The 25,163-nt window shown below is 33.3% G+C and overlaps 1 protein-coding gene across 4 annotated transcripts; it reads left to right on the top strand.

Annotated features, from left to right (window-relative positions):
- Positions 15,155–24,570, top strand: LOC109707565. 4 transcript variants are annotated; one of them, XM_020228925.1, is made up of 16 exons: positions 15,156–15,364; positions 16,622–16,744; positions 16,850–16,933; positions 18,255–18,434; positions 18,552–18,665; positions 18,808–18,894; positions 19,024–19,116; positions 19,346–19,492; positions 19,944–20,054; positions 20,181–20,273; positions 20,511–20,657; positions 21,080–21,190; positions 21,314–21,406; positions 21,632–21,778; positions 22,401–22,521; positions 23,505–24,570. In XM_020228925.1, the coding sequence occupies exons 1-16, from the start codon at positions 15,257–15,259 to the stop codon at positions 24,170–24,172; spliced, it is 2,427 nt and encodes an 808-aa protein (XP_020084514.1). In that variant the 5' UTR covers positions 15,156–15,256; the 3' UTR covers positions 24,173–24,570. The 4 variants fall into 4 exon arrangements, with proteins under 4 accessions (XP_020084517.1, XP_020084514.1, XP_020084515.1 ...); XM_020228926.1 differs by lacking the exon at positions 18,808–18,894; XM_020228927.1 differs by lacking the exon at positions 21,080–21,190.

Raw genomic sequence — 25,163 nt, 5'->3', positions numbered from 1 at the left:
TAGATGCTTGCGACGTCACGTTCTTCATATAGATAAAAAATAAGTCGCGGATAGGACGATTCTTTCTCTTTAACACCTTTCATTAATCTCGTTTTACGTACTGTCTCTTGGTATTAATACAAACATGAGCAGGTTTACTTATTTTAGTAGAGGCCAAAGGCTAATCCTTCTACTTTGACAAGTAATAATATAAGATGTTGAGTGTAGCAAGTACTTCATGTAAAAAATGGCATGAGGAAACTTCACACAATTGCCTAACAATAATTGGACTTCCATGTCCAAATCACTAAGTCCACACCTAAAATCAGAAAACATAAACAAGGACAAAATAACTACTTTACTGTTCACATAAGGGATAAGGCTCATAAATAAGGCAGGAATGGCATTTAACATAAAAGCCTAAAAATACCGACCGTCTCTAGAGCAAGTGTCAAAGAGCTTGGTGATTAGTATATATCTGAGATTCCAAGTTCGAATCCTAGTTGATTCACATTCCCAGCTAAGTTTATTTCTAAATGAAATAAACGAAGCGGGTAGCGTGCGACCTATCTCTCAAAAAAAAAAAATTATATAATTTATTTATGTATTTGGTTCAACACCAAAATTATCCAACTATATTAATGAAATTATTACTACACCCTTTTTTTATAGAGATTAACATTACATAATAGTTACATTATATTAATTATATAAAAATCATATAATTTATTTAAATATTCCACGCAACTTAAATTTTTGGAATAGATATAAAATTTGCAAAAGGCATTTAGTTTTTTTAAATCAAATTTTCTTGCGGAAAAAAAACAAGAAAAGAGGTGGATTTTTAAATGTCACTTTTTATGGGAACATAAAATTCCATGAAAATTTTTAATTATTGCCACGTCCATTCTTGTGGCAAAATAAATATAAAATTTCATAGATAAACAGGACTAAAAGAGGGATGTCAACGGGTATTGATACTCGAATCCGAACCGGATGAATTTATTCGATGCTAAACGGATATGATTTTGGATATGGATATAAGAAACAAAAATTAGGCGGATTCAGGTTTGGGCATGAATTTTATCTATACCAAACTGGATCTCGAACCCGAACCTGACCTGATCCGAACACGAATAGGTTTCACATTATATGGTCTATATGTATGCTTGATTCTATATTTAAATTTGTATTTTAAAATTTTAGATTTTAATATAACATGTTTTGAAATATGGTAAAAAAAAAATAATTGTTTCGGGTATAGGTTTCGAGTTCTTGGTCGGATTTGATTTTGGATATGAATTTTCAAATCTGTCGGATTTGGATTTGGTTTTGGGTTCGGATCCAAATTTTGAATTCGATTATTGGATTCCCTGAATCCGCCTACGTTACTAGTCTGAAGAGTTTTTTTTGAGAGGAAGGTAGCATGCTATCCGTTTCATTTATTTTTTTTTTAAAAAATAAAATTAGCTGAAAATATGAATCAATTAGGATTCGAACTTGGAACCTTGGATATCAACCATTAAATTTTTTGCTACTTGCACTAGGAACGGTGAGTTAGTTCGACGAGTTTTAGGAAAGCAAAACAGGGAAGTATTGAGCATTCAATTGATTTAAAAACATGTACCATGGTTTCATACATATGTTTGGACGCAATAATAATTGACATTGTTCCTCAATTTAAGGGTTCAAAGGAGTACTATTGAGCTTCTTTTTTAAAAAGTAGACATAATGATCGCACCTTTTCACCGCAAAAATCACCGAGAAAGATCGACTGTAAAGATTCGATGATTGAATTCGATATAAATGCTACCACCGTATCCTCTCACTCTTCTTTTGTGCGTCTCTGTGTGTATGCGCACAAGAAATTGAGGGACTCTGCTGTGCTCTTTAAAAGTTAATTTCATACAACTAACTGTAAATATATCAAATAATAAATATATTCTTACAAATTTTAATTTTTTATATTTATTTTTTTAAAAATTTAGTACTTTTTATATTTGCCTTTCTGATTTGTTACCATTAGAATACTGTTTAAAATCACATTTTTACCATTATAAATATATCACTTCAAAATGAAAAGTTTAGACAATTCTTAAAATATGATAAAAGTAATGTAAAAAAATTAGTTTTTTTTCGCCCAAAAAAATATAAAATTTACACCCGCTTTCGATGATAAACGGGTGTGTTTATATTGAAGCATTGTAAGAGGTCATAGGCCCATTTGATTACTTTTCAGTGGGCTGGATTTTAACAGAGGGCCTTTCTTCTTTATCCTGTTTCACTCATTGGCTCGACGGAGCCTCCCGTGCAAACAATACCTACCAACTAAACTATGCAGTAGTGGTGTCTTTGCCACTACTTTCCACGAGGCTCTCTTTTGGTAGGTCTTCTCGTCCTCTTGTTATAATATGGTGGTATTCTATTATGTTCGTAACAAAATAAATTCGCCGGAGGTGCTTTCTCTAAAAAATAAAAAGCATGATAAAAAGATAAAAATGAAAAATCATGTAAATGTTTATATATATATATATATATATATAGAGAGAGAGAGAGAGAGAGAGAGAGAGAGAGAGAGAGAGAGAGAGAGAGTTTTGAGCTAGAATATTCTCGATAGTAAACGGAGCATTTTACTATCGAGTTGTTTTCATGATAGAGCTTACAAATTGACGATCGGCTCCGTTGATATGATCCATATCACTTAAAGTATTTAGAATCAAATTTCAAATCTTTTGACATCATTTGTCTAATGATCAAGGGTTTCAAAATTTGTAATTTTAATGGTGGATAAGAGACGTTTTCTCGTTTAACGGTGTAAAGATATCCAAATCAATTGAATTTTTGTTAGAAAATTTTTTAAAACTATTTAAAACAAGATCTATACTCTTGATCTGATTGCAAGACTCCAATCATCATTTTTTAAAAATATTCATTTTCAACCATTCATTTTCTGTTCACTAGATGGATAAAGAATAATATCGAAAGTACGTGAAATTTGATTTCTAGCTAGTTTAAATGGTTTAGATCATATTTAACGGAGTCGATCGTCATTTGGAGCTCTATCATCGAAAACAACTCGATAGTAAAATGCTCCGTTTACTATCAAGAGTATTCTAGCTCAACTATATATAATAAATATATATATATATATATATATATATATATATATATAGTAATTAAATATCATAACTTTTTTTCAACATTATTTGTCAAGTGATCAAATGGTCTTAAAAATTACTATTTTAATGGCCGATGTAGTATGTTTATAAGTTCAACGATGTAGAACAATTCAAATTAGATAATCTTTTAATAGAAAATTTTACTTACCATTGAGACTAAAATCAATATTTTCAATTTGAAATTCAAGTTTTTTATCACTATTTTTTATGAGATTTTTATTTTTAGTTGTTTATTTTGAGGCTATTTGTTCATTAGGTAAACAAAGTTAAAAAATTATAAAATTTAGTTTTTAAATAGTTTCAAAACTGTAAATCATATTTAACGGAGCCGATCGCTGAATCTTCATTATTAAAACTACTTAAAAGCAAAACAATAATTGCCAAAATTCTAGAATTATTTTCTATATTTTAGCCTAGATAAATTAAGCGACATACATGGGAATCACCTCAAAGGAAACAGCAGCTCTTCTACGAAAATATTATACATATATATGAATTGAGCTTCTATACTTTTAAAAGTATCACATTATTGGTATTTATAGATTTTTGGCCATTGGATTAAAAAATGTGCGGTTAGGATGATGTGGATCCTTTTGGGTGCTTGTAAATTTTTTACCGTTAGATCTATACCTTTGATCATTTTTATACGTTAGATTATACTATTCAACCAACCACCCACTCAACCCTAGGGGTTCCACATCATCTTAACCGCACATCCCTTAATTCAAGAGCCAAAAACTTATAAGTACCAATGACTTGGTACTTTTAAGAGCATAGGAGCTCAATTATATATATATATATATAGAGAGAGAGAGAGAGAATTATGCTACTATACTATCAATAGTACCAAGCCCTTGGTATTATTGAATTTTTGGCCGTTGGATGAAAGGATGTGCGGTTAGGATGATAGTTGTAGTATACTAGTATCCCTACACTTAGTATATATATATAAGTGTGTGTGTGAGGGTACGTGTGTGTGCGTGTGTGAGTGCACATGTGTGAGTTTGTGTAATGCCATGTGGCATCACCTCCCCCCTCTTTTATGCATGCAGGGAAGAGAGAGAGAGGAGTTTATCTCCTCTCTTCTCTCCTTTTCTCTTTCGTTCGGCCGTACCAAGGAAGCACGCGAGGGACGCCGCCGCGGAGCCGATTTCGCCGTCGACGTCGCACCGCAGAGCCGTTCGAACCTACGGTTGCTGCCGTTGCATCGTGAGGAGGCCGGGCGAGCGTGGATCTTCGCCGTTCTTGACGTCGCGCCAGTGCTAGTCGCCGTCGAGGTGGGTGTTCCATAGAATTGCTTCCTAATTTCCAAGCTTTTTCAATTTCGAGCTAGTTGCTGTCCCTGCAGATTTCCAGCGTCGACCGTTGGCGTTTCGGCTCGTACTCGACGTAGGAGCGTCGGATTTCGACGAGGCTTGATTCGCTGGATTCAGGACTTCGAGAGGAATCCACGAAGTCTTATTGCCAGATTCGTCGAGGTTAGATGGTCGAATTCCGTGCTGTTACCTTACGTGCGAAGTTTTGGGGACTGAAACGGTGATTTGTGCTTTGTAGAGACGTGTGGTGTTAGCTCGACCATGATTTGGAGGGTAAGAGTCGGACCAGGCAGTGGTGCGGCAGCTGTTGAGTCGTGTTTTGCTGGGCGCCGAATTAGGACTAAGGTGGGTTTATACATCGGTTTATTCGGCTAGTGTATGTAATGAGTCGACATTATGAATTTCTGTGGTAATGATGTTGTAGTTCGTTTTTCATATGATATCCTGGATGAAAAAAGATGCGTGCTAGGTGTAATATTAAATGATTATTACTTTAAATATACATGTTGGATGGGTTTAAACTTAGGAGAAACGCGATTGATGACATATGTATTAAACTTGCCGATTTAGCTCTAGGACGTATATGAATGTAGCTGTCGCAGGATATTACTGTAAGACAAGTACTGGTGAGGTAGTTTAGAATAATTTACGCTCGTGCGCTGGTATCCGAGTGAATTTTTTCTGAGGTCGTTTAGAGGAGCTGTTTCGTAATCTATGTGGGTCGCCGTCGGCTGGACAGGTGGCCGTTCGCGCGGTTGGCGTCGAGTTGTGCCGAGGAAGTTGTTGTTGGTTGTTAGACCAGTTGATCGAGTTACATGCTTTGGTAGTGTGGAGCCTGATTGAGCTCACAGAGATACGCTCATACCGGTTGGTAGCGCCGATCCTCACTGCCGAGATCAGGCTTGTGCTTTTGCGTGTTGTCGTTCAATTGGCCCAGTCTGGACTTGCTCCTCCACGGACCAGTTAGTTGTGGATGAGCCGATAGTCTCAGTCGGGGAGGTGTGATTCAAGCAGTCCCTGGGACGGTATGCTTACTAGTCCCGATTTTGGATTGGTCAGGATTTACATTTCCTACAGTCGGATTAGTTGTAGAGCATGATATGTGTAGTGGATAATAGTCGGGTAGAGTGTAGTCCTGCTTTTCCTCTATTTGCTCCTTCTGTCAACTTGGGGCTGGTGACGATGGTCTTTTGGTCGGTACCATGAGGACTACTTTGTTTTCTACGTCGTTCTTCGGCGGAGAACGCCGCGAAGTTTTATCGGTATGTTTTGCAGAGCCCATGGTTTCGGCTCACTGCGCCTTCTCGCGGATCAGATGCGAGGCAAGGGCGTCGCTGGTAGAGCCTACCCTCGACTGACAGAGCTCGAGGGCACCCCCTACTGAGGTAGTTACTATATTATAGTATTTTATAGTACATAGTTTGTTTTAACTCGCCGGTGCGAGTAGCTTTGTATTTTGGATTGCTGCGACTATATAATTGAACTCAGTGTTTAGCTTTGTTTGAGCAGCGCTCTATGCTACACTGTTGTGGTATTAGTATATTTACAGTACTGTTTGACGCTTCGTATACAGGGAAAATTGCCTTATACGGCCGGGTTTGTCGCGGTCCCCCGGGGAACGAGAATCCGGGCGTGACAATAGTCGGTCGGTTAAATTGTTAGTGTCCTCTAGCGTTAGAGTGGGTGGTTGGTTTAATAGTATAATCTAACAGGTGGAAATGATCAAAGGATAGATCTAACGGTAGAAAACTGAATAGTACCAAAGGCTTGTTACTATCAATAGTATAGTAGCTATAATATATATATATATATATATATATATAGTGTAGAGCTATTATGCTATCGGAATTATAAAAGATCTGATGCTTCCAACTTTTTGACCATTGGATAAAAAATTATACGGTTAGGATGATTGTAGTCCCCTCAGAGTTGAGTAGTACTCCTAGGGTTGAGTGTTCCCCACAAGGTAATAGTATTAATCCAAAAATTAGAAATGATCAAAAAAGTTGATCTAAAGACCTAAAAATCGGAAGCATCAGATTCTCTATACTTCCGATAGTATAGTAGCTCAACTATATATATATATATATATATATATATATATATATAGTTGAGCTAGAATACTATCAATAGCAAACAGGCTCCGTTGCCACCTATTTATTTTCGATGATGGAACCTATAAATTGACGATCATGACCGTTGAACATGATCTATACCACTTTAAGTATCTAGAAACCAAATTTCAAATCATTTCGACATCATTAACCTAATGATCAAAGAGTTTCAAAATTTATAATTTTAATGATAGATATGAGATATTTTCTCGTTTAACAATGTAAAGCTATCCAAATTAATTGAATTTTGGTTAGAAAATTCTTTAAACTATTTAGAATAAGATCTATACTCTCGATCTTGATTACAAAATTCCTATCATCACTTTTTAGAGGATATTCATTTTCAGCCGTTCATTTTTACGCCTACTTGATGGATAAGAGAACAATATCGGAAAAGTATGAAATTTGATTTCTATGTACTTCAAATGGTATAGATCATATTCAATGGTGCCGATCGTCGATTTGGAGGCTCCATCATCGAAAACAAATTTGTGGCAATAGAGTTCGTTTACTACCGATAGTATTCTAGCTCAACTCTATATATATATATATATATATATATATATATATATATATATATATATATATATATATATNGATACTTTAAAAAGCACAGAAGCTCAATTATATATATATGGCTGGGGCTACTATACTCTTATGAGTATAAGGGAGCCAATACTCATAAAAGTATAGTAGCCGGACCCATATATAATTGAGCTCCTATATTTTTAAAAGTACCAAGTTATTGATACTTGTAGATTTTTAGCCATTGGATTAAAATATATGCGGTTAAGATGATGTGGGCCCCTTAGGGTTTAGTGGGTGGTTAGTTGAATAGTATAATCTAATGGTTGAAAATGATCCGAGGAGTAGATCTAACGGTAAAAAACTTACAAGCACCAAGTGCTTGGTACTTTTACAAGCACCATAGTTGGACTATATATATATATATAGAGTAGAGCTAGAATACTTGTAAAAGTATCACTTGGGTGATACTTGTGTGTTTTTATCCCTTGGATGGAGAGATGTGAGGTTGAGATGATGGTGGTAGGTGGTGGTAGGTGGTGGTAGGTGGAATAGTGTTTGATCCAAGGCCTATTAGTAATCAAAAAGTAGATCCAATGGCTAAAAACACACAAGTATCACTTGGGTGATACTTGTAAAAATATTCTAGCCCTACTCTATATATATATATATATATATAGTGAGGCTACTATCCTGTTCCTATAATTGCCACCTGTTCAGATTTTGAAATTTCCGTAAAATTGCCATATACATACAACTCTTTCATCACATTGCGACGCATTTTCAGATAACTGTAGTACTAGACCCATTCTTTTTCAAAATAAATATTATTATGATTGGATACTAAAAGCTAGAGTACTCCTATACTTTCGAAAATACGGAGGCTTCCGTATTTATAAGTTGTTTTCAATAATGAGATATTCAATTCAACGATCGGTTTTGTTAGATATGATCTACATTATTAGAACTAATTAAAAACCAAATTTCACAATTTTTTGACTTCGTTTGCCTAATGAACGAGCAGACTCAAAATAAACGCTGAAAATAAAAATCTTACAAAAAATAGTGATAAAAGACTCAAATTTCAAATCGGAAGTATTGATCTTACTCTCAATATTAAGTAAATTTTTTATTAAAGTTTCATGCAATTTGAATTGTTTTACACTATTGAACTTACAAACGTATCACATCGGTCATTACATAGTTAATTTCGAAACCCTTTGATCACTTAGTAAATGTTGTCAAAAAATTATAAAATTTGATTTTTAAATAGTTTTAATAATATAAATCATGTCTAATAGAGTCGATCGTCGAATTGAATATTCTATCATCAAAAATAATTTACAAGTACGGAGACCTCCGTACTTTCGAAAGCGCAGGAGACGTACTCTTGATACTAATTAGTTACAATAATAATTTTTTATAATAAATAAAATTTATTATAAATCGTTATCATAAATCTTGTGATAATAAATGAACTAAATAATATGTTTGCATTATTATAACGATGCAAACTGTTGCAATAAAATATATCTTGTTTAGTTTACGATGCAATTAAATTGATGTAATAGAATAAAATTGTTGTAGTTATTCTCTTCTTTGAAGTTCAAGCCAAATTCAAATTTGAAGCAAAAACTGTCCATTAAGATAAATGATGCATTAAAGTTTTAAAATTAAGAATATAATTAATTAATTCAAATCAAATAAATTAATAGATTCTGTAGCAAAATTAATGTTTTTTTAAGGTTATATAGTTAGATTAAAATGAGTGATAATTGAGAAAAATTCTATTTATTTTTACCTAAAAATATAAAGTAAAATTGTGTAAAATTTACTGAGCTATATAATAGATTATTTTTAATTGACTACTCAATTTTTAAAAATTTTAATTTTACTATCTAATATTTTAATTTGTTTGATTTGAGTCCGTCAATAGAATTTTAATTTTAAAATTTGAATGTATTGTTTATTTTTATAGATTTAATTTATATACTTTATAAAATTTTTATAATTATAAATTTATTAAAATTAATAAGTAACTTACGCGAACTGAAAATTTATTCTAAAAATTTATTCCGAATCTTTCACTTCATACATGTAAGTAAGACAAAAGAAGATAAAACTGTCCTCCTTGTCTTCAAGGGCATAATCGTCATTCTACCATTTTCTCCCACGTGTTGCTGGTTTCCTCCTGGTATTCAGAAAAAAAAAAATTGGAGTGCATCTGTCACGAACTTAGCATTTACGTTCACAAAGTCCATGCAACGCCCATCTTTTTTCACAAAGATAGACAAATTTTTGTCCCTATTGCTAGCTCGAATCTTCACGTTCTACGACTAAGTATGCAAAGAGAATAAAAGAGAGAGAGGCAGAGATTAACCCAAAAAAACCTAAGTATTCCACTACTTAGAAAAAAAAGAATTACATCACACATACACACACTCTCTCTTATGTGTTTTGGCTTTAACCAAACCCACTACTTATAGGCCTAAAGATATAATGAATCTAGCCACACAACTAACCCACTAACTCAAACAATAATGAGCCATAAGTCCAAGAGTTACTCCATAACTCTTGGCAGTTTTGCAACCCTTGAGTTTTCCACAGCGGGTTGGATTCGGGTCTCCTTGATAACTCGATTCAACCCGTTTTCACTAGCGGAGTTGGGCCAGGGACCGGGCTCCGTAGGATTTTTTTTAAGTCCCTGACAACCTGCTATATTGGTGACGTAGTGTCTCTAACCAATCAAATGGCTTCTTTTTAGGATTATTCGTCACATTATAATTATAAAAAATATTTTTAGTGTACTTTTTATTAAAAAAAATATAATTGACTTGTTATTAATAATGTGATATAAATATGATACAGTAAACTTTCTCGAAGCTCACCCGTCCAAACAGCAGCCACACTTTTTTATTTTAGGGGCAAAATCGTTATTTAAGAATGACTAAATTATATTAAAAATAAAAGAGAAAATAATTAAATTATGCTTATCGTCCTCAAATTATGAGTCACCTGACAGTTTAGCACTAAAATTTTAATTTATCATAATTTTAGACATAATTTTTTAAAATTATTACAATTAAATCACATAATCTAATATAGTTAATTAAATACTGATGCATCGTAATAAAAAATTAATATGATAGTATTGTGACGGATGACACAATAATAATTTAACTATCACATCACTATCACATATAGTATTTTCTTAACTCAATTGAATTATGAGACTTAATTACAACAATTTATAAAGTTTGAAATACAAAATTACAAAAAATTAAAGTTTGAAAACTAAATTATTATGCGTCGCTTAGTTTGAAAACCAAAAGTGTAATTTAACAAAAAAGAAAAAAGAAAATCCACATTTTAGTCTTTGTCTTGATTATCTCTTGCATTAAAATTTATATTAATTATTTTTTTAATTTTTATCACTATTTTAAGTAAATTTTAATATTTAAAATGATTTAAAATTCAGCCGTAAAGCTTTCTAGAAACAAATAGGCGGATGTTATAATTTACAAAGCAGAATCATATAAATTAAATAAAATTATTCAATAAAGTACCATATATTTTTATAGTATTAACAAAATAGGACATCTCTTAATTTTATAAAATTTTTACACGTTTTTTGAGATACAAATTAGATAGATGTTGAGATGCGAGCAATATAATATTAAAACTTATTTTTGTGAAATTTTACAACTAAATTGGCCAATTAGCTAAAATTTTTAAACTTGCTTAACAAATCATATAGAGAGTAATTAATACGAGTTATAATAATTCAGTGGTGCGGAATATTATATTGATAAAAAAGTGATTATTTACAAAGTGTTATTATACAAGTTTATATATGTACCAAATTCATATCACATCTTAAGTTTGCATTAATTAGTTAATAATTTTTCACATTATGCATACTAGTGAGTGCTTTTTGACTCGTAGTTCAAAACTATAATTTTTAAAATTTTATACTTTACTGGAACCAAAAAAATTAAGGCTTAATTACCGCTACTATTTTGTAGTTTAGTATTTTTATTTTCTATATTGTACTATTTTTTTTTCAAAGACACTATTATATTATTATTATATTTTATTTTATCAATCACTATACTGTATTTTTAAATTTATTTTTATAGATATTCTAAATTATTTTTTTCTTACTATTCTCTATGTTAATATTAACAAATCTATTATTTTAGACAACATCTATCAACTTATTTAGAGACACTAGTTAAATAGTTAAAAATAAATGTAAAATGAATATCCATGATAGATTTATTGAAAGTTTCTATTAATTTTTTTTTTTGTTATTTTTACTTATTTTATTATTTTTTGTCAAAGTGAGCTAAATATATACTCGGCTATTTTTAGCCGATATTTTTTCATAGTCTTTATATAAAATTATAAACTTATTGTTTATGGTGTAGGGACCAAAAAAAAATGATAGTTGAGTGGTTCTTCTGAAAAATAAAATAGTATAATATAGAAAGTAAAAAACAAAAGTGAAAAGTATAATACAATATAGTGTAATTAAGCCAAAACTAATTATATACCCATCTCTTTGAAGTTGCTGGTTGAGCCATTCGCTCCCAAGATTCCCACTCAAATCCTAAAATTTCCAAAAATTATTATACCAGATTTTAAACCTTAGACCCCATAAATAATATTTTAGATTTTAGATAGTATCAACAGTGCTTAGCGCAGTCGACTAAAAACTTGATTGCTGATATCTGAGATCCTATATTCAAAACTTAATTGATTCATATTTCAAACTAAGTTTATTTTATAAAAAAATAAAAATCTTGGAAGCAAAAAAAAAAAAAAAAAAAAAAAAAAAAAAAAAGAGCAATAAACCACCATACTTTGTAAACTAAATTATGAGATATCTCTACCTAAGTTCTATAACATTACTCTTATACTGTTGATGTGTTGCCAAATTGTGCAGCACATTAGAAATCCTAATAACTGCTTATTAAAAGCTAATTATATATAGGTGTCACGACAAAATATAAAGATAATATTATAGAAAAATCAAAAGTATTTTTCAAATTATTATTAGGTTTAAATGCACCAAAACCACCTAACTTTTACTCATTTGCTGATAGCCACATAAACTTTCCAAATTTTATATTACTAGCTAAACTTTCAAAATTGACAATTATCCATCTAGATTCATATATATTTTATAAATTTAAAATATATAACATTAACCAATTTAATAAAGAGTGCATGTTAGCCAAATAAATGAGCCTTTTTGATGCAAAAATTTTAAACATTTAGATGACTATATGCAAAGAGATTAAATTTCTGATCGCTTTAATGCATTTAATAATTATTATTAATGAACAATTAATGCTATCTATATGAATGTACATCCAAAAAAAAAAATGGTATAAAGCTTATATATTTTTTTTTATAAAATTTCTTAATTGTAAGTATAGGCATCCGAAACTTATATTCCTAAAAATAAAAATGTACCTAACTTATCTAAATTAAGGACCATTTTAAGTCGACTACCCAATATTTTAAAATTTTAATTTTACTATTCAAATTTTCAATTTGTTTAATCTCAGTCAGTCAACGATCTTTGACTCCAAATTTTGAATACGTTATTTATCTTTACAGACTTGATTAGTATACTTCATATAGTTTTTACAATTATAAATTTATTAAAATAAATAATTAGCTTAAATATTGAAATCAAAATACAGTTGACTAACTCAAATCAAACAAATTGAAAGGTTAGACAGTAAAATCAAAATTTTGAAAGATTGAGTAGCAAACTCAAAATCCGTAGTTCAAGCAAGTTCAATACATTTCTAAATAGACTCACTTGGACCATAAACAAGAAAATGATAAATGGTCTACTATTTTTAGAATACGGTAAATCGATTTCTGCATTCCTAAAAGCTATAAATGATTCACAGTATTTGCATAAAGTATTAATTTTCTAAGTCCAAACTTCAGAAAATGTATACCGCTTTTAAAAGTGGTAAACTGTCTACCGCTTTTATAAGCACTTCCAAATAATTTTAATATTGACTTAATTACACCCGATTATACTACATTTTAGTATTATTTTTATTGCTACGTGATACAATTTTTTTTCAAAGATATTATTGTATTATTATATTTTATTAATTTTTACATTTTTTTTTAAGATCTATTGTTTTGGATAAGATTTTGCAATTTTATTAAGAGATATTAGTTAAATAGTAGAAAAAATAAAATAAATTTTTATGATATATTTATTAAAAGTTTCTATCAAGTTAGTTTTAAATTTTTTTTTGTTAGTTTTATATATTTTATTATTTTTGTATCAAAACAATTTGAATATAAGCTCTTCCACTTTCAAAATGTATTTTTCAACAACTCTTTTTTAAAAGTATAGTTTTGTTGCTTACAGCGTAGGAATTGAAAAAAAAAAAAAGAAAAAAAAAAAAGAAGATAGTTGAGTATTTATCTTTGAAGAAAAGATACAGTATAGTAAATAAAAAAAAAATGTAATATGTGTAGCGCCTTTAATGTTTTGAATCAAGTAGTGAACTATTTGCTATATTAGTGGCGATACTTTTATCCTTTTTTTTTTTTATTTTCCGCCTATATATTAGCTCTAATTTTATAAATATTTTTAAAAATAATTTTTATAATTATAATATGGCTTTTCTGCAAAAAAAAAAAAAACTAATTTGAGTTTTTCGTGAAAGTTGGTTACTGTTTTCGTTTTTATAGATTTGGTTTTAAAAATTGATCAAATTATCCATATACCTCGACACCCTATTATTTCTTCTTCTTTTGCCCCTCCTCGCGGATCTATGTGATCTCAACCACTAATTACAATCTCGAGCACTAATCCCTCCTTTGCCGCATTCACTCACACTCCTCCGTCGCGTCCGCGTCGTGGTGTTCCTAACGAGCGAGAGGAATGCGACAAACTTAACCTGCTCGTCATTGCAGCTGCTTGAAGCTTTGGTGGAGACGGAGATGAAGGTGACAGAGAAGGAAGGTGATGATCATTGATCGAGATGCATTTGAAGTATGTTTGCGGCACGAGCGTAGGCAAGGATGGCGAGGTTGTGGCGGTAAGGAGAGAAGAATTTATCAAATGGCACAATGTTTCACTATTAAAAAAAAATTGTACTATTTTAACGTATATTTTATTATATGTATTAAGTAGTGTAACTTTTTTACTAAATAATATAAAATACATTCAAATAGTATAATTTTTTTTAAAAAAATAGCACAACATCACATAGTATGATGCTAGATTTTTCTCTTTTACTACTGTCACCACTTTGTTGTTATCGGCCTTGTCTGTGAACCTGCTTTACGAGCATCATCGACCAGTGATCATCGTCCTTCTCCTCCGCCACCTCTATTTGCAACGATGCTCTAAGCAGCGCCACCCTCGTATCTACCACATGACAATTGCCGGAAAATAACGTCGAAAATGGTCGTGACCACGAACGGGTCAAGCTTGATTATTGTCGACCTCTTGCTTGTAGGCGAAATAGGGATAAGCACGACGACGATGTTAGGACGAATGGAGGAGGAGGGAGAGTAAGCAGGATGAGAAAAAAAATAAGAAAAAGAAGAATAAAAATATTTAGTTCAATTTAAAAAGAATCGGTCTCACCGTCCGGATCGGTAAAATTTAAAAAAATAGTTCATCTTTACAAAATTGCAAAACTAGTGGCCTATTTTTACAAAATAGCCTTATAAACAATATTTAATATGCTTATTTATATTTTAATATAAAAAATATTTTTTTTAAGTTAGCATTTTTTTTATATTATTATTGTAAAATTATACGTTGACAGGGATAGGTTCCAAGTACCCAAAGCACTACTATCATTAAAAACCGCTTCTCACACGCGAGATCTCTCCCCTCCCCTATCACAAAGCTTCTGGACCGTCCGATCGTACTATACTCCGCTCCTGTGATCATCCGCGCGAATCTTGAGACGCAGCTCGGACACCGACACGTGTTCCTCGTCGTGCGCACACTTGTAATCCCGATTACTTCGCCCACACATAGAGAGAGAGAGAGAGAGAGAGAGAGAGAGCGTCGAAGAAATCTGGTCAGAGAGACTCAGAGGAGAGAGAAAGGTGGGGGAGAGAGAGATCGCCGGAGAAAACCATGGGGAGGAGAAGATCCGCCGGAATGGCGGCGGCGGAACGGCCGGAGTGGCTGCCGGAGGGGTGGACGGCGAAGGTCGCCGCCGCCGATGGCGGCGCCGAGGGTTTGGTAGGTGGATCGATCGGTCCCCTTCTCGCCACTACTCTGATGCTTAATCTTTCCATTCGATCTTTGGATTCATGTGTTTGGGATGCAAAGGGTACAAGAACACTTGAGATTTGGTTACTTTGATGTTGTTTTGGAGTAGTATTTGGGGAGATTTGAGTGTTTTTGGGGTTTGTGTCGAGGAGAAGTGGGGGGAACTGGAGCTGGGGTTTTGGGCAAATTGTTGTTATGTTGTAGACTACTGTGATCATTTTATCCTTATAAGGCACTCTTGAAGTAGTTTTGATGATTGGAACTCGGAGCGGAGAGAATGTTGCTGCATAGTCTCTCCCATGTGTTTTTGGTTATGGAAACTGGGACCTTACGTATATGTCTAACTTGTCTTTACCATTATTATGTTTAGTAACTACAAGTACTTCTATTGCTTTGTAAAATGTGGTTACTGAGAGAGAAGTAACAGGTACCGTGCCTCGGACCCTAGCTAGTTTTTCTCTTGAGATAAAGTACGCATGCTGTAGTCACACTGTGACTCTCAAGGTGCCATTGTTGGTTATGCTTTTGAGTAGTAAAATGTGTCTTGCGTTAAATAGCTTCTGTGCAAATTTAAGTCTGTTATTGTCGATGTTATTTGCGAGCCCAAATCTTGCAACTAATGTGCATGCATTAAGTCTTCAAGGTCAAGTAAGTGGTGAAAATACAACATGTCAAATCAAAGAAACAGATTTCGTGAGTTTTGTGATATGGGTGTATTGTTTGAATAGCATGAATGCTCTCGGAAAGAAGTAATTTGCAAATTATGGAAATCTTACATTTGATGCATCATTGTTGGATTTCACTCAAGTTTCTGAGTTTTCTAACATTATATATTAAGAAGCTACGAAGTATGATTCTGGGAATTGCAAATCACAGTAGTGAAAACTAAAGACTAACCATAGATGAAGGATTTGTTCACTTGTCATTCTCTTCTTGGCTAAATTACCTATAACTTCAAGACGCTGAATTTTCTTGTAGCATGGGTCGCATTTTCTGTATTTTGGTACACCTATAAAAGAAATAAGTAGCTTTTCTCATCTGCATTGTGCCTTGTTATGTCCATAATAGAGTTAATTGGCGACAATCTATGGGGAAATGCAAGAAAATCGTGTTGTTCTTATTAGGAGAAATAAGAGTAGAAAACATCCCGTGGTCCAGAATGTTACTTTGATATATGTCAGACAAGCTTGTACTCAGACTAGTTGACTAATTCACAATCATTTGTAGGTTTATACTTGTTTAGTGTCTGGTTGCAAGTTTAGTTCAAAAGAGGAGGTTATGAACTATCTCAGGAATGAGAAAAATGCTGATCATGTCTCCAGGTCAACATCTTGTGGAGATACGAACAATGTAAGATTTGTTCTTGCAAATGCTAATTCTTTAAGTATTACCTGAACATCTAGCTGTGATTTTTTCAATTTTATTAATCGATGTTAGCTTGAAAAATTAATACAGGATTCTCTTGATTGGCTACCACCTGGTTGGATTATCGAATTCAAGACCCGAAAGGAAGGTGCAACCTCAGGGCGACAAGATAAGGCATTGGAGATCTCTATCTTCTGTTTCCTATTATCTTTTTAAGTTGTCATTAGCTTTTCGCTTTCGTGCTTTCTTCTATTCTGTTTACCCAACACATTACAGCTGAAAAAAAAAATTTGTGAGTGAGCTTATAGATTTTCATAATCTAATTGTTTTAGGAGCATAATTAGTTTATCTTGATAGTGGTTTGTTGTCGCTGCATGAGACGTTTACAACTGAAAATTTGTAGAGAAAGATTGGTCTTTTTCATCATTTTATTTTTCACAAATAAAGAATTAATTAAACTTCCTTAAATTGATAATGCATCAAGGAAATATTTTCTAAGAAGTTATGTCTGCTCATGGCAGTTAATGGTAAAACCTAAAACTCAAATGATCTTCCTCATGACAGAAAACTCCGATAATGCACCTTGCTCCTCCTCGATTAATTATTAGCTGTTGATTCAGATCATGTACCTTAGTCCACCTTCAGTTCAACCTGTTCAATAGTTTATTCAACTGCGAACCAAGCACTATGTTTCTTCCCATACTTGAAGATCATCAAGGTACCTGAAAATCTTGGATCATACTTTTTTTCTTCGAAACCTTTGTTAATGTACTGTTGTAATGCGACAACTCAGTATGTCTTCCTCAGTTGGAATTTTCCTCCCCCATAACCCCGTTAGTATAAGGATGTGATGTTCTATAGAACTCCCGATCACAAATAGAGGTTGTCTGTGGCTCTTCCACAATTTAGCCTGTGATATCCTTGACATGAGATTCGCCAATCTATGCTTAAAAAGTAATGAAAAAGTCAATTATCTATTGTCACCCATAAACATTGTCCAGTTTTTAGTAGTTCCTGCATTCTGATCGAAGTTTTCTTGTGATAATTTTATGAACATATGTTTCAGTTCCATTCATGAAGAGCTAAAAGCTGTAGCATACACGCATTATGTTGGTAGTGTCTTGACCTGTATCTTGGAATACACTGTCTGGGCAGTAGTTGTACAAGATATTGAAAGCTGCATGTTAGTGTTTTTCATGCAAGTTAGAACTAATGAAAGAGAATTAAAAATCATACGTGTAATCTTTATCACCACCCCAACTTGCACTGATTGAACTAAGACTAGCATTTTGCCTTTATCAATGCTTTTCTTAGTGTATTTTTTATGTGATATGGATGATTTGTCATATATGGTAATCTTATCAACCATTTGCAAAATGGGAGAATGTAGAAGATCTATGAGAGAAGCCCATGTGGCAGTTCTATGAATTTATGAATTTTGTCCACTTGCATAGTGAGATTACTTATGTCATTTACTCTTCATTTGCTTGTCCAGATTTTCATTGATCCATTGACTAAAGCAAAATTCTACTCCAAAAGGCAAGTATGCCTTTATCTACAAAGTGTGAATTCATGCAGCCCCACAAGCAAGAAGGATGTTAATGTGGACTCTGGTAACAATGCTTCTACACTGACTAACCGGAAGAGCCGCGTCAACACTAGATCCTTTAACAATGTTAGCCACTTTCAGTTTTTTTTTTTTTTTTTTTTTTTTTTTTTTTTTTTTTTTACTGGTTCATCTACTAGTTTTGCATGATTTGGAAAATAATATTAAGTATTATTTCGTCTACAGAGTGTGAATTCATGCGGCCCCACTACTAAGAAGGATGTAATTGTAGATTCTGATGGCACTGCTTCTACACTGACTAATCAACAGAGAATAGTAGATGCGAAATCCACTGACAATGTTGGCCTCTTTCAAACTTCAGGCTTTTCAATTTTTTTTAATTGCAAATTTTTTAATTTCCCACTGCTTCATGACTAGTTTTGCATGATTTGATTTGAAATAAATGTCATGTATTAAGTGTTTCGGTATCTACTATATACAGAATGGGAGTTCTTGCAGTCCCACAAGCAAGAATGTATTTATGAACTCTAATGACAATGCTTTAATTCTGAATAATCAACACGGCAATGTTAGTCCCTTTTGAACTTCCTACTTTTCTTTTTCTCCTTATTTTTCTTTTGAATTGCAAATTTTTAGTTTTGCTCTACTTCATCAACTAATTTTGCATGACTTGTGCGATAATGTTGCCGATTACTAGGTAGGAGCTCAAACTGAAAGTACTGTAAATGAGTTGCCTCCTGGGTGGATCAAAGAAGTAAGATACAGAAAGAATGGACGCGGAAAAGACCCGGTAATATACAATGCAACTGTAGTTTCATTCCTCTCAACTTTTTTTTATCAAATTAAAAATTTCACATAGGTGTAATTTATTTTTAGTATGTGCTTCCTTCTAACCAACATATGGGAAAGCTCACTGTGATTTTACTTGTCTCGTGTGCTAGAGTACTACGCTGATCTGATTGGTATTAATTGTTTTTATGACCTGATTATTTTTTTTTTCTATGACATGCTTGATGCAGTACTACATTGATCCAGTAAGTGGATATGAATTCCGTTCGCTGAAGGATGCTTTTTGCTATCTTAGTTGTGGAGATGTTAATGAATGTGCCACAAAGCCAAGAAAAAGAAGTATCAACGACACTTATGCGTTCAGAAAGGAATCTCATGTAAGCGCAACATTTAATTGTTTCTTTTTTTCTCACCTTCTTTATCTTTTTTACTATTTTCTGTTTTGCTGTAGGATGTACTGTGTTCTTTTCTCATTTTATATTCTCTGTGTACTAGCATAAATATGCTTGGACCTATTGTTTGTAAGGCACACCCTTTTCTTCCTTAAAACTTACTGTACTAGTGTAGTACTTTGGGAATCTGTGCTGTCGCATAAGATGTTATTGTTGTACTAAATTCTAGAAATGCGCAGCCATTAAAAAGCGCATATTTTTCTACTATGTCTAACAAAACTGTTGTTTATCAACTATTCTAACATTATGATGCCTTCTAGTATTGCATGATTAGTTTTGCATGATTTGGAATAAATTCCTAACTGCTTCATGCCAAGTTTTCCATTATTTTAAATAATGTCACATATTTAATTATTTCAGTACCTACTATCTACAGAATCGGAGTTCATGCAGTCCTGCAACCAAGAATGTAATTGCGAATTCTGATGACAATGCTTCGACTCTGACTAATCAACAGAGAAAAGTTGATTTGAAATCCACAGATGATGTCAGTCCCTTTAAAACATCCTACTTTTTTTTCTTTTTTTTTCCCTCTGAATTGCATATTTTTAGTTTTTCTCTGCTTCAATGACTAGTTTTGAATGGTTTGTACAATAATGTTACCCATTACTAGGTGGGAGCTGAAACTGAAAGCTCTGTAAATGGGCTGCCTCCTGGATGGATCAAAGAAGTAAGACACAGAAAGAAAGGACATGGAAAAGACCCGGTAATATCCAATGCAACTCTAGTTTCATTTCTCTGGCTTTTTGTTTCAACTTCCAAGTAAAAAATTTCACATTGGTGTGATTTGTCTTTAGTATGTGCTTCCTTTTAACCAACAAATGGGAAAGCTCACCATGATTTAACTTTTGTCTCATTTGCGAGAGTACTACACATTTCTGATTAGTAATTAATTGTTTTTAAGACCTGATTATTATTTGTTTCTATGATGTGATTTGTACAGTATTACATTGATCCAGTAAGTGGATATGAATTCCGTTCGCTGAAGGATGCCTATCGCTATCTTAGTTGTGGAGATGTTAATAAATGTGCCATGAAGCCAAGGAAAAGAAGCATTAACGATGCTGATTCATTTGGAAAGGAATCTCCTGTAAGTGCAAAATTTAATGATTTCTTTTTTGTCTTGCCTTCTTTATCTTTTATTTTTATTCCTAGTTTCTTTTTTGCTATAATATGTACCATTTTCTTTTCGCATTTTGTCTTCTCTGTATTTACTTGGACCTATTGTTTGTCAGGTGTACCTTTTCTTCCCTAGAAACTTACCGTACTAGTGTAGTTCTTTGGGAATTTGTGCTGTCACATAAGATGTGCTTGTTGTACTTAATTCTAGAAATACACGACCATCAAGAAGCACAAAACTGTTCTTTACCTACAATTTCTAACATTATGATGCCTTCTAGTTATGCATTAGTTTTGCACGATTTGGAATAATTTCCCACTGCTGCCTGATTAGTTTTCCATGATTTGAAAGAATGTCACATATTTAAGTATTCCGGTATCTACTACGTACAGAATGGGAGTTCATGCAGTCCCACAACAAAGAATGTAATTGTGAACTCTGATGACCATACTTCGACTCTGACTAATCAGCAGAGGACAGTCGATTCAAAATCCACTGACAATGTCAGTCCCCTTTAAACACCTATTATTCTTTTTTTCTTTTTTTTCGAAATGCAGATCTTTAGTTTTGCTCTGCTTCATCGACTAGTTTTTCATGATTTATGCAATAACGATATCCATTACTAGGTGGGAGCTGAAATTGGAAGTTCTGTAAATGGGCTGCCTCCTGGATGGATCAAAGAAGTAAGATGCAGAAAGACAGGACATGGAAAAGACCCGGTAATATCCAATGCAACTGTAGTTGCATTTATCTGACTTTTTGTTTCAAGTAAAATTTTCGCATTGGTGTGATTTTTTTTAGTATTTGCTGCCTTCTAACCAACAAATGGGAAAGCTCACCATGATTTGACTCGTCTCATTTGCTAGTTTACTACACTGATCTGATTAGTATTAATTGTTTTTAACACCTGATTATTATTTGTTTCTATGATGTGATTTGTACAGTATTACATTGATCCAGTAAGTGGATATGAATTCCGTTCGCTGAAGGATGCCTATCGCTATCTTAGTTGTGGAGATGTTAATAAATGTGCCATGAAGCCAAGGAAAAGAAGCATTAACGACACTTATACGTTTGGAAAGGAATCTCACGTAAGTGCAACATTTCTTTGGCATTCTGTGCTGTCTCATAAGATGTGTAAAAAAGTTTGTACTTAATGTTAGAAATGCACAACTATCAAAAAGCACCAGACTGTTCTCTATCTACTATTTCCGACAGATGCCCTCTAGTGATAACTTTGTTGACTCCTGACCCAGTATTAACTGCATTTGTGGTGCCATGCCCTCACAAATGGAAGATTCTCTAGCTGTTTATTGTGGCACTTTCTGATTCTGCATTATTTGCAAGCTAAGCTGGTATTTTGGAATATGGGGAAAATACTTGCTGTCAGTGTTTGAAAAGCTATTCATGTCCAAGTGACTTATTTACAACATTGAAACTGGAGTAACTCTTTGCTCATCAGTATTACTCATCTTCTATCTGAATAATTGGACTATACAGTGGTTAAACTTCAATGTATTAATCTCTTCATTCATTTTTAGAATTATAGAAATATTGTTTTACTCATTTTCACCATTTTCTGCAGTTTTTGCTGGATATTTTTTTTTTACATACAGCTACTTCTATTCTTCTTGAATATGTTTCCATTTTCCAAAATCTATGCTAGTTTCAAACAGCTTTGCTTGCCGTTGGTTCCTTATATATTTTCCACAGCCTTATACTGCAGAAAGCAAGTTGAAATCACAACGAACAGCAGCAAAGCGATGCCTCTTCTCAGAAGAGACCCCTGGCCCAGAAGTGAAGGTGCCAAGAGCTAAAGATGATTCCGCAAAAGGTTCTCCTATATCCACCTTTAGTCCAAATAAATTATTGTTTTCTATAAAAAAAAACATTTTTATACTAATTTGCAAACACTATTAGCAAGTAGGCTGGCCTATCCCTATCAGTAAAACTATAATTTTTTACAGGCACAATGAGAAGAGCTAAAAGATTTTATCAGAGAGAATTTGTATGACATAACGATAAGCCTCCACAATTTTGGGTTTCGACAAGTCTTTCCTTAGAGATATTCAATACATAGACTTAACATTGTATAGATATATCTATAAAATATCTAATTTTCGTATATGCTCTTCGAAACTTAATTTCTGGCATCTAATATTATGATTTTACTTACGAAAATACCACTTTTTAAACCAAAATTCCCCCTACACTGTCAACGGGCATATATGAAAATCCAGATTTTATTTGGCTATACATAGCTGGATAGAATATTGTGCAGAATTATATACACGTAAATTGCAAAACCCCCTTCTTTATAGGAAAAGATATGGGGATTCTGAGGCACCTGCAAACCAAAAAGTTAGTTTGACCCAGTACATGTGGTCTTGGATTTAATTTGAAGTCTAGACTCATTATACAAGTCTAGACTTTGTCATATTTAGGATATATTATAATCTTACACCACAGGAATGGCGGAAAACCATAGGAACGTATTCTCAACCTATAGATATTGCAGCCATATTCCTAATGTTACAATTGTACGTTCTGCCATGATCCTAAATCATCTTTAATTCAAGTCATAAATTTGGCCAATATTATCATCTTTAATTCAAGTCATAAATTTGGCCAATATTATCATCTTTAATTCAAGTCATAAATTTTGCTAATATTATATTGACGTCCTAAAAATCCATTCTACATGGTTGACACAATTGAAGTCCTAAAAATCCATTCTACATGGTTGACACAATTGAAGGCCGTCTCTTTACAGTGGTTTTTATTAGACCTGTCTCTCTGATTTGGTCCATTCAACAGGTTCAGAACAACTACAAATGGAGCTGAAACCTATGGAATTAGAGGATGAAACTAAACCTAACAAACGTGGAAAGGGGCGGAAAAGAAGAGGTCGTTTCAAGAAAAGTACATCTATGTCGGAGGGTGACTCGCATCTTGACAAGCGTGCTAGTGAGCGTCAGCCTAGCTCAAAGAAAAGGAAAGGGTTGAAAGCAATCACCATGCCACTCCGAGCATCCAAACGGTTGGCTGCTCTTCGAGATGAACAAGTAGCAACTGCTTCTGTTGTTGAGACAAACCTTTCTGATCAGCTTCAGGAGAATCTAGCCAAGGAAAATGTTCGAAGCGAAGCACCAAGTAATGTTGACTCCGAGCATTCGGAAAAGCTCAAAAGCAAGGAACCTCTTGGTGACCAAGCCAGTCCTGGAAAGCAGGTTGAATCTAGTGGGGTGATTACTGATAAGGCTGACCCTGAACCACCTCTTTCATCACTGTTTGCAGATCCATTACTCGACCCGTGCATCGAGTTTGCGCTCAAAACACTTACAGCTGATATTCCTGATATTCCAGCGTCAGATAATAATGCAACTTTTGAAGGCTTTTTTCATCAGCATCTGAGCCCTAACAAGGGCCCCGACACAAACTGTACTGTTTCGCCTTCCACAACTTCAACCAAGCTGGGCATGTAGGCTGATGTTGAAGGTCAAGAATAAACCAGCAGATTATCTTAGGTAGTAGTACCAAGAGAAAAACAAAAACACATGTTTATATGGCGCAGTTCCCCCGATTTTGGAAAACTATTCTCTCCATTTATAGCCTTTTGATGAGGCTCTTTAATGTTGTGTAATCTGGAGGTCTTTTGTACCAATAGCAGTGAGTAGCTGGCCTATTCACCTTGCTTATCTGGGGTCAGTCTGATCTCCCTACCCCAAGAGGGAAACTGTGCGTATCTACTTAAAATGTCCGCAAGGGAAACTCTGCTTATCTACTTAAAATTTACCTTACTATGATGTAAACCTAAACAGTGTGAAGTTTGTGTGTTCTCATCACTATGTTTGTAATGGTCAGGTTTAATCTTTTGCCGTGTCGTGTTGTTCCAAAGTTCTTTTATTTGCTTCCTTGATGCCAATATGATTGGATCACATGAGCGGAGGAAAGAGTATGCAGTGGTTTTTGTATTTTGTTTTGTTGTTAAAGCCAAATGATAATTGCTACTAGTATAGTTCAATTATCGTCAATTACGAATTTAATAAATTAAGTGATGAGTCTAAATTTTGAAGTCAAAATATTGACCGATTCAAATCAAACAGGTTTAAATCAAATAAATTGAAAGGTTGGATAGTAAAATTAAAATTTTAAAAGATATAGAATTGAGTGGCTGATAATTTAGATAAGTTTTGGATAGCGAAATCAAAATTTTAAAAGATATATAACTGAGTGGCTGATAATTTAGATAAGTTTTGTATAATTTTACCAAATTTATTTTGCATAAGAAATCAATTATAGTCGTAGGGATATTAAGTGGGTAGGTGTTTGGCCTGACTTTTAAAATGATTAATGATTTTGGGTTCAAAAGTAATTTCCGGTTCAGTAGAGCATTTGACAAACTTGTTTTCAAAATCTGATTATGAGAATCAGTTTTTTGATTTTTGAGGTCCAAAATAAACAGGAGCTAAAATC

Source organism: Ananas comosus, linkage group 3 (assembly GCF_001540865.1).
Source record: "Ananas comosus cultivar F153 linkage group 3, ASM154086v1, whole genome shotgun sequence".
NCBI classification, from domain to species: Eukaryota; Viridiplantae; Streptophyta; class Magnoliopsida; order Poales; family Bromeliaceae; genus Ananas; species Ananas comosus.
Note: the sequence above shows the minus strand (reverse complement) of the source record. Positions and strands in the feature narration are given on the sequence as shown.

Coding starts and splice junctions, on each gene's coding strand:
- LOC109707565 (XM_020228925.1), top strand. CDS start 15,257: ATGGGGAGGAGAAGATCCGCCGGAATGGCGGCGGCGGAACGGCCGGAG. Junction 18,666..18,807: donor ATGCGAAATCCACTGACAAT/GTTGGCCTCTTT, acceptor TACTATATACAG/AATGGGAGTTCTTGCAGTCC. Junction 20,274..20,510: donor AAGGACATGGAAAAGACCCG/GTAATATCCAAT, acceptor TGATTTGTACAG/TATTACATTGATCCAGTAAG.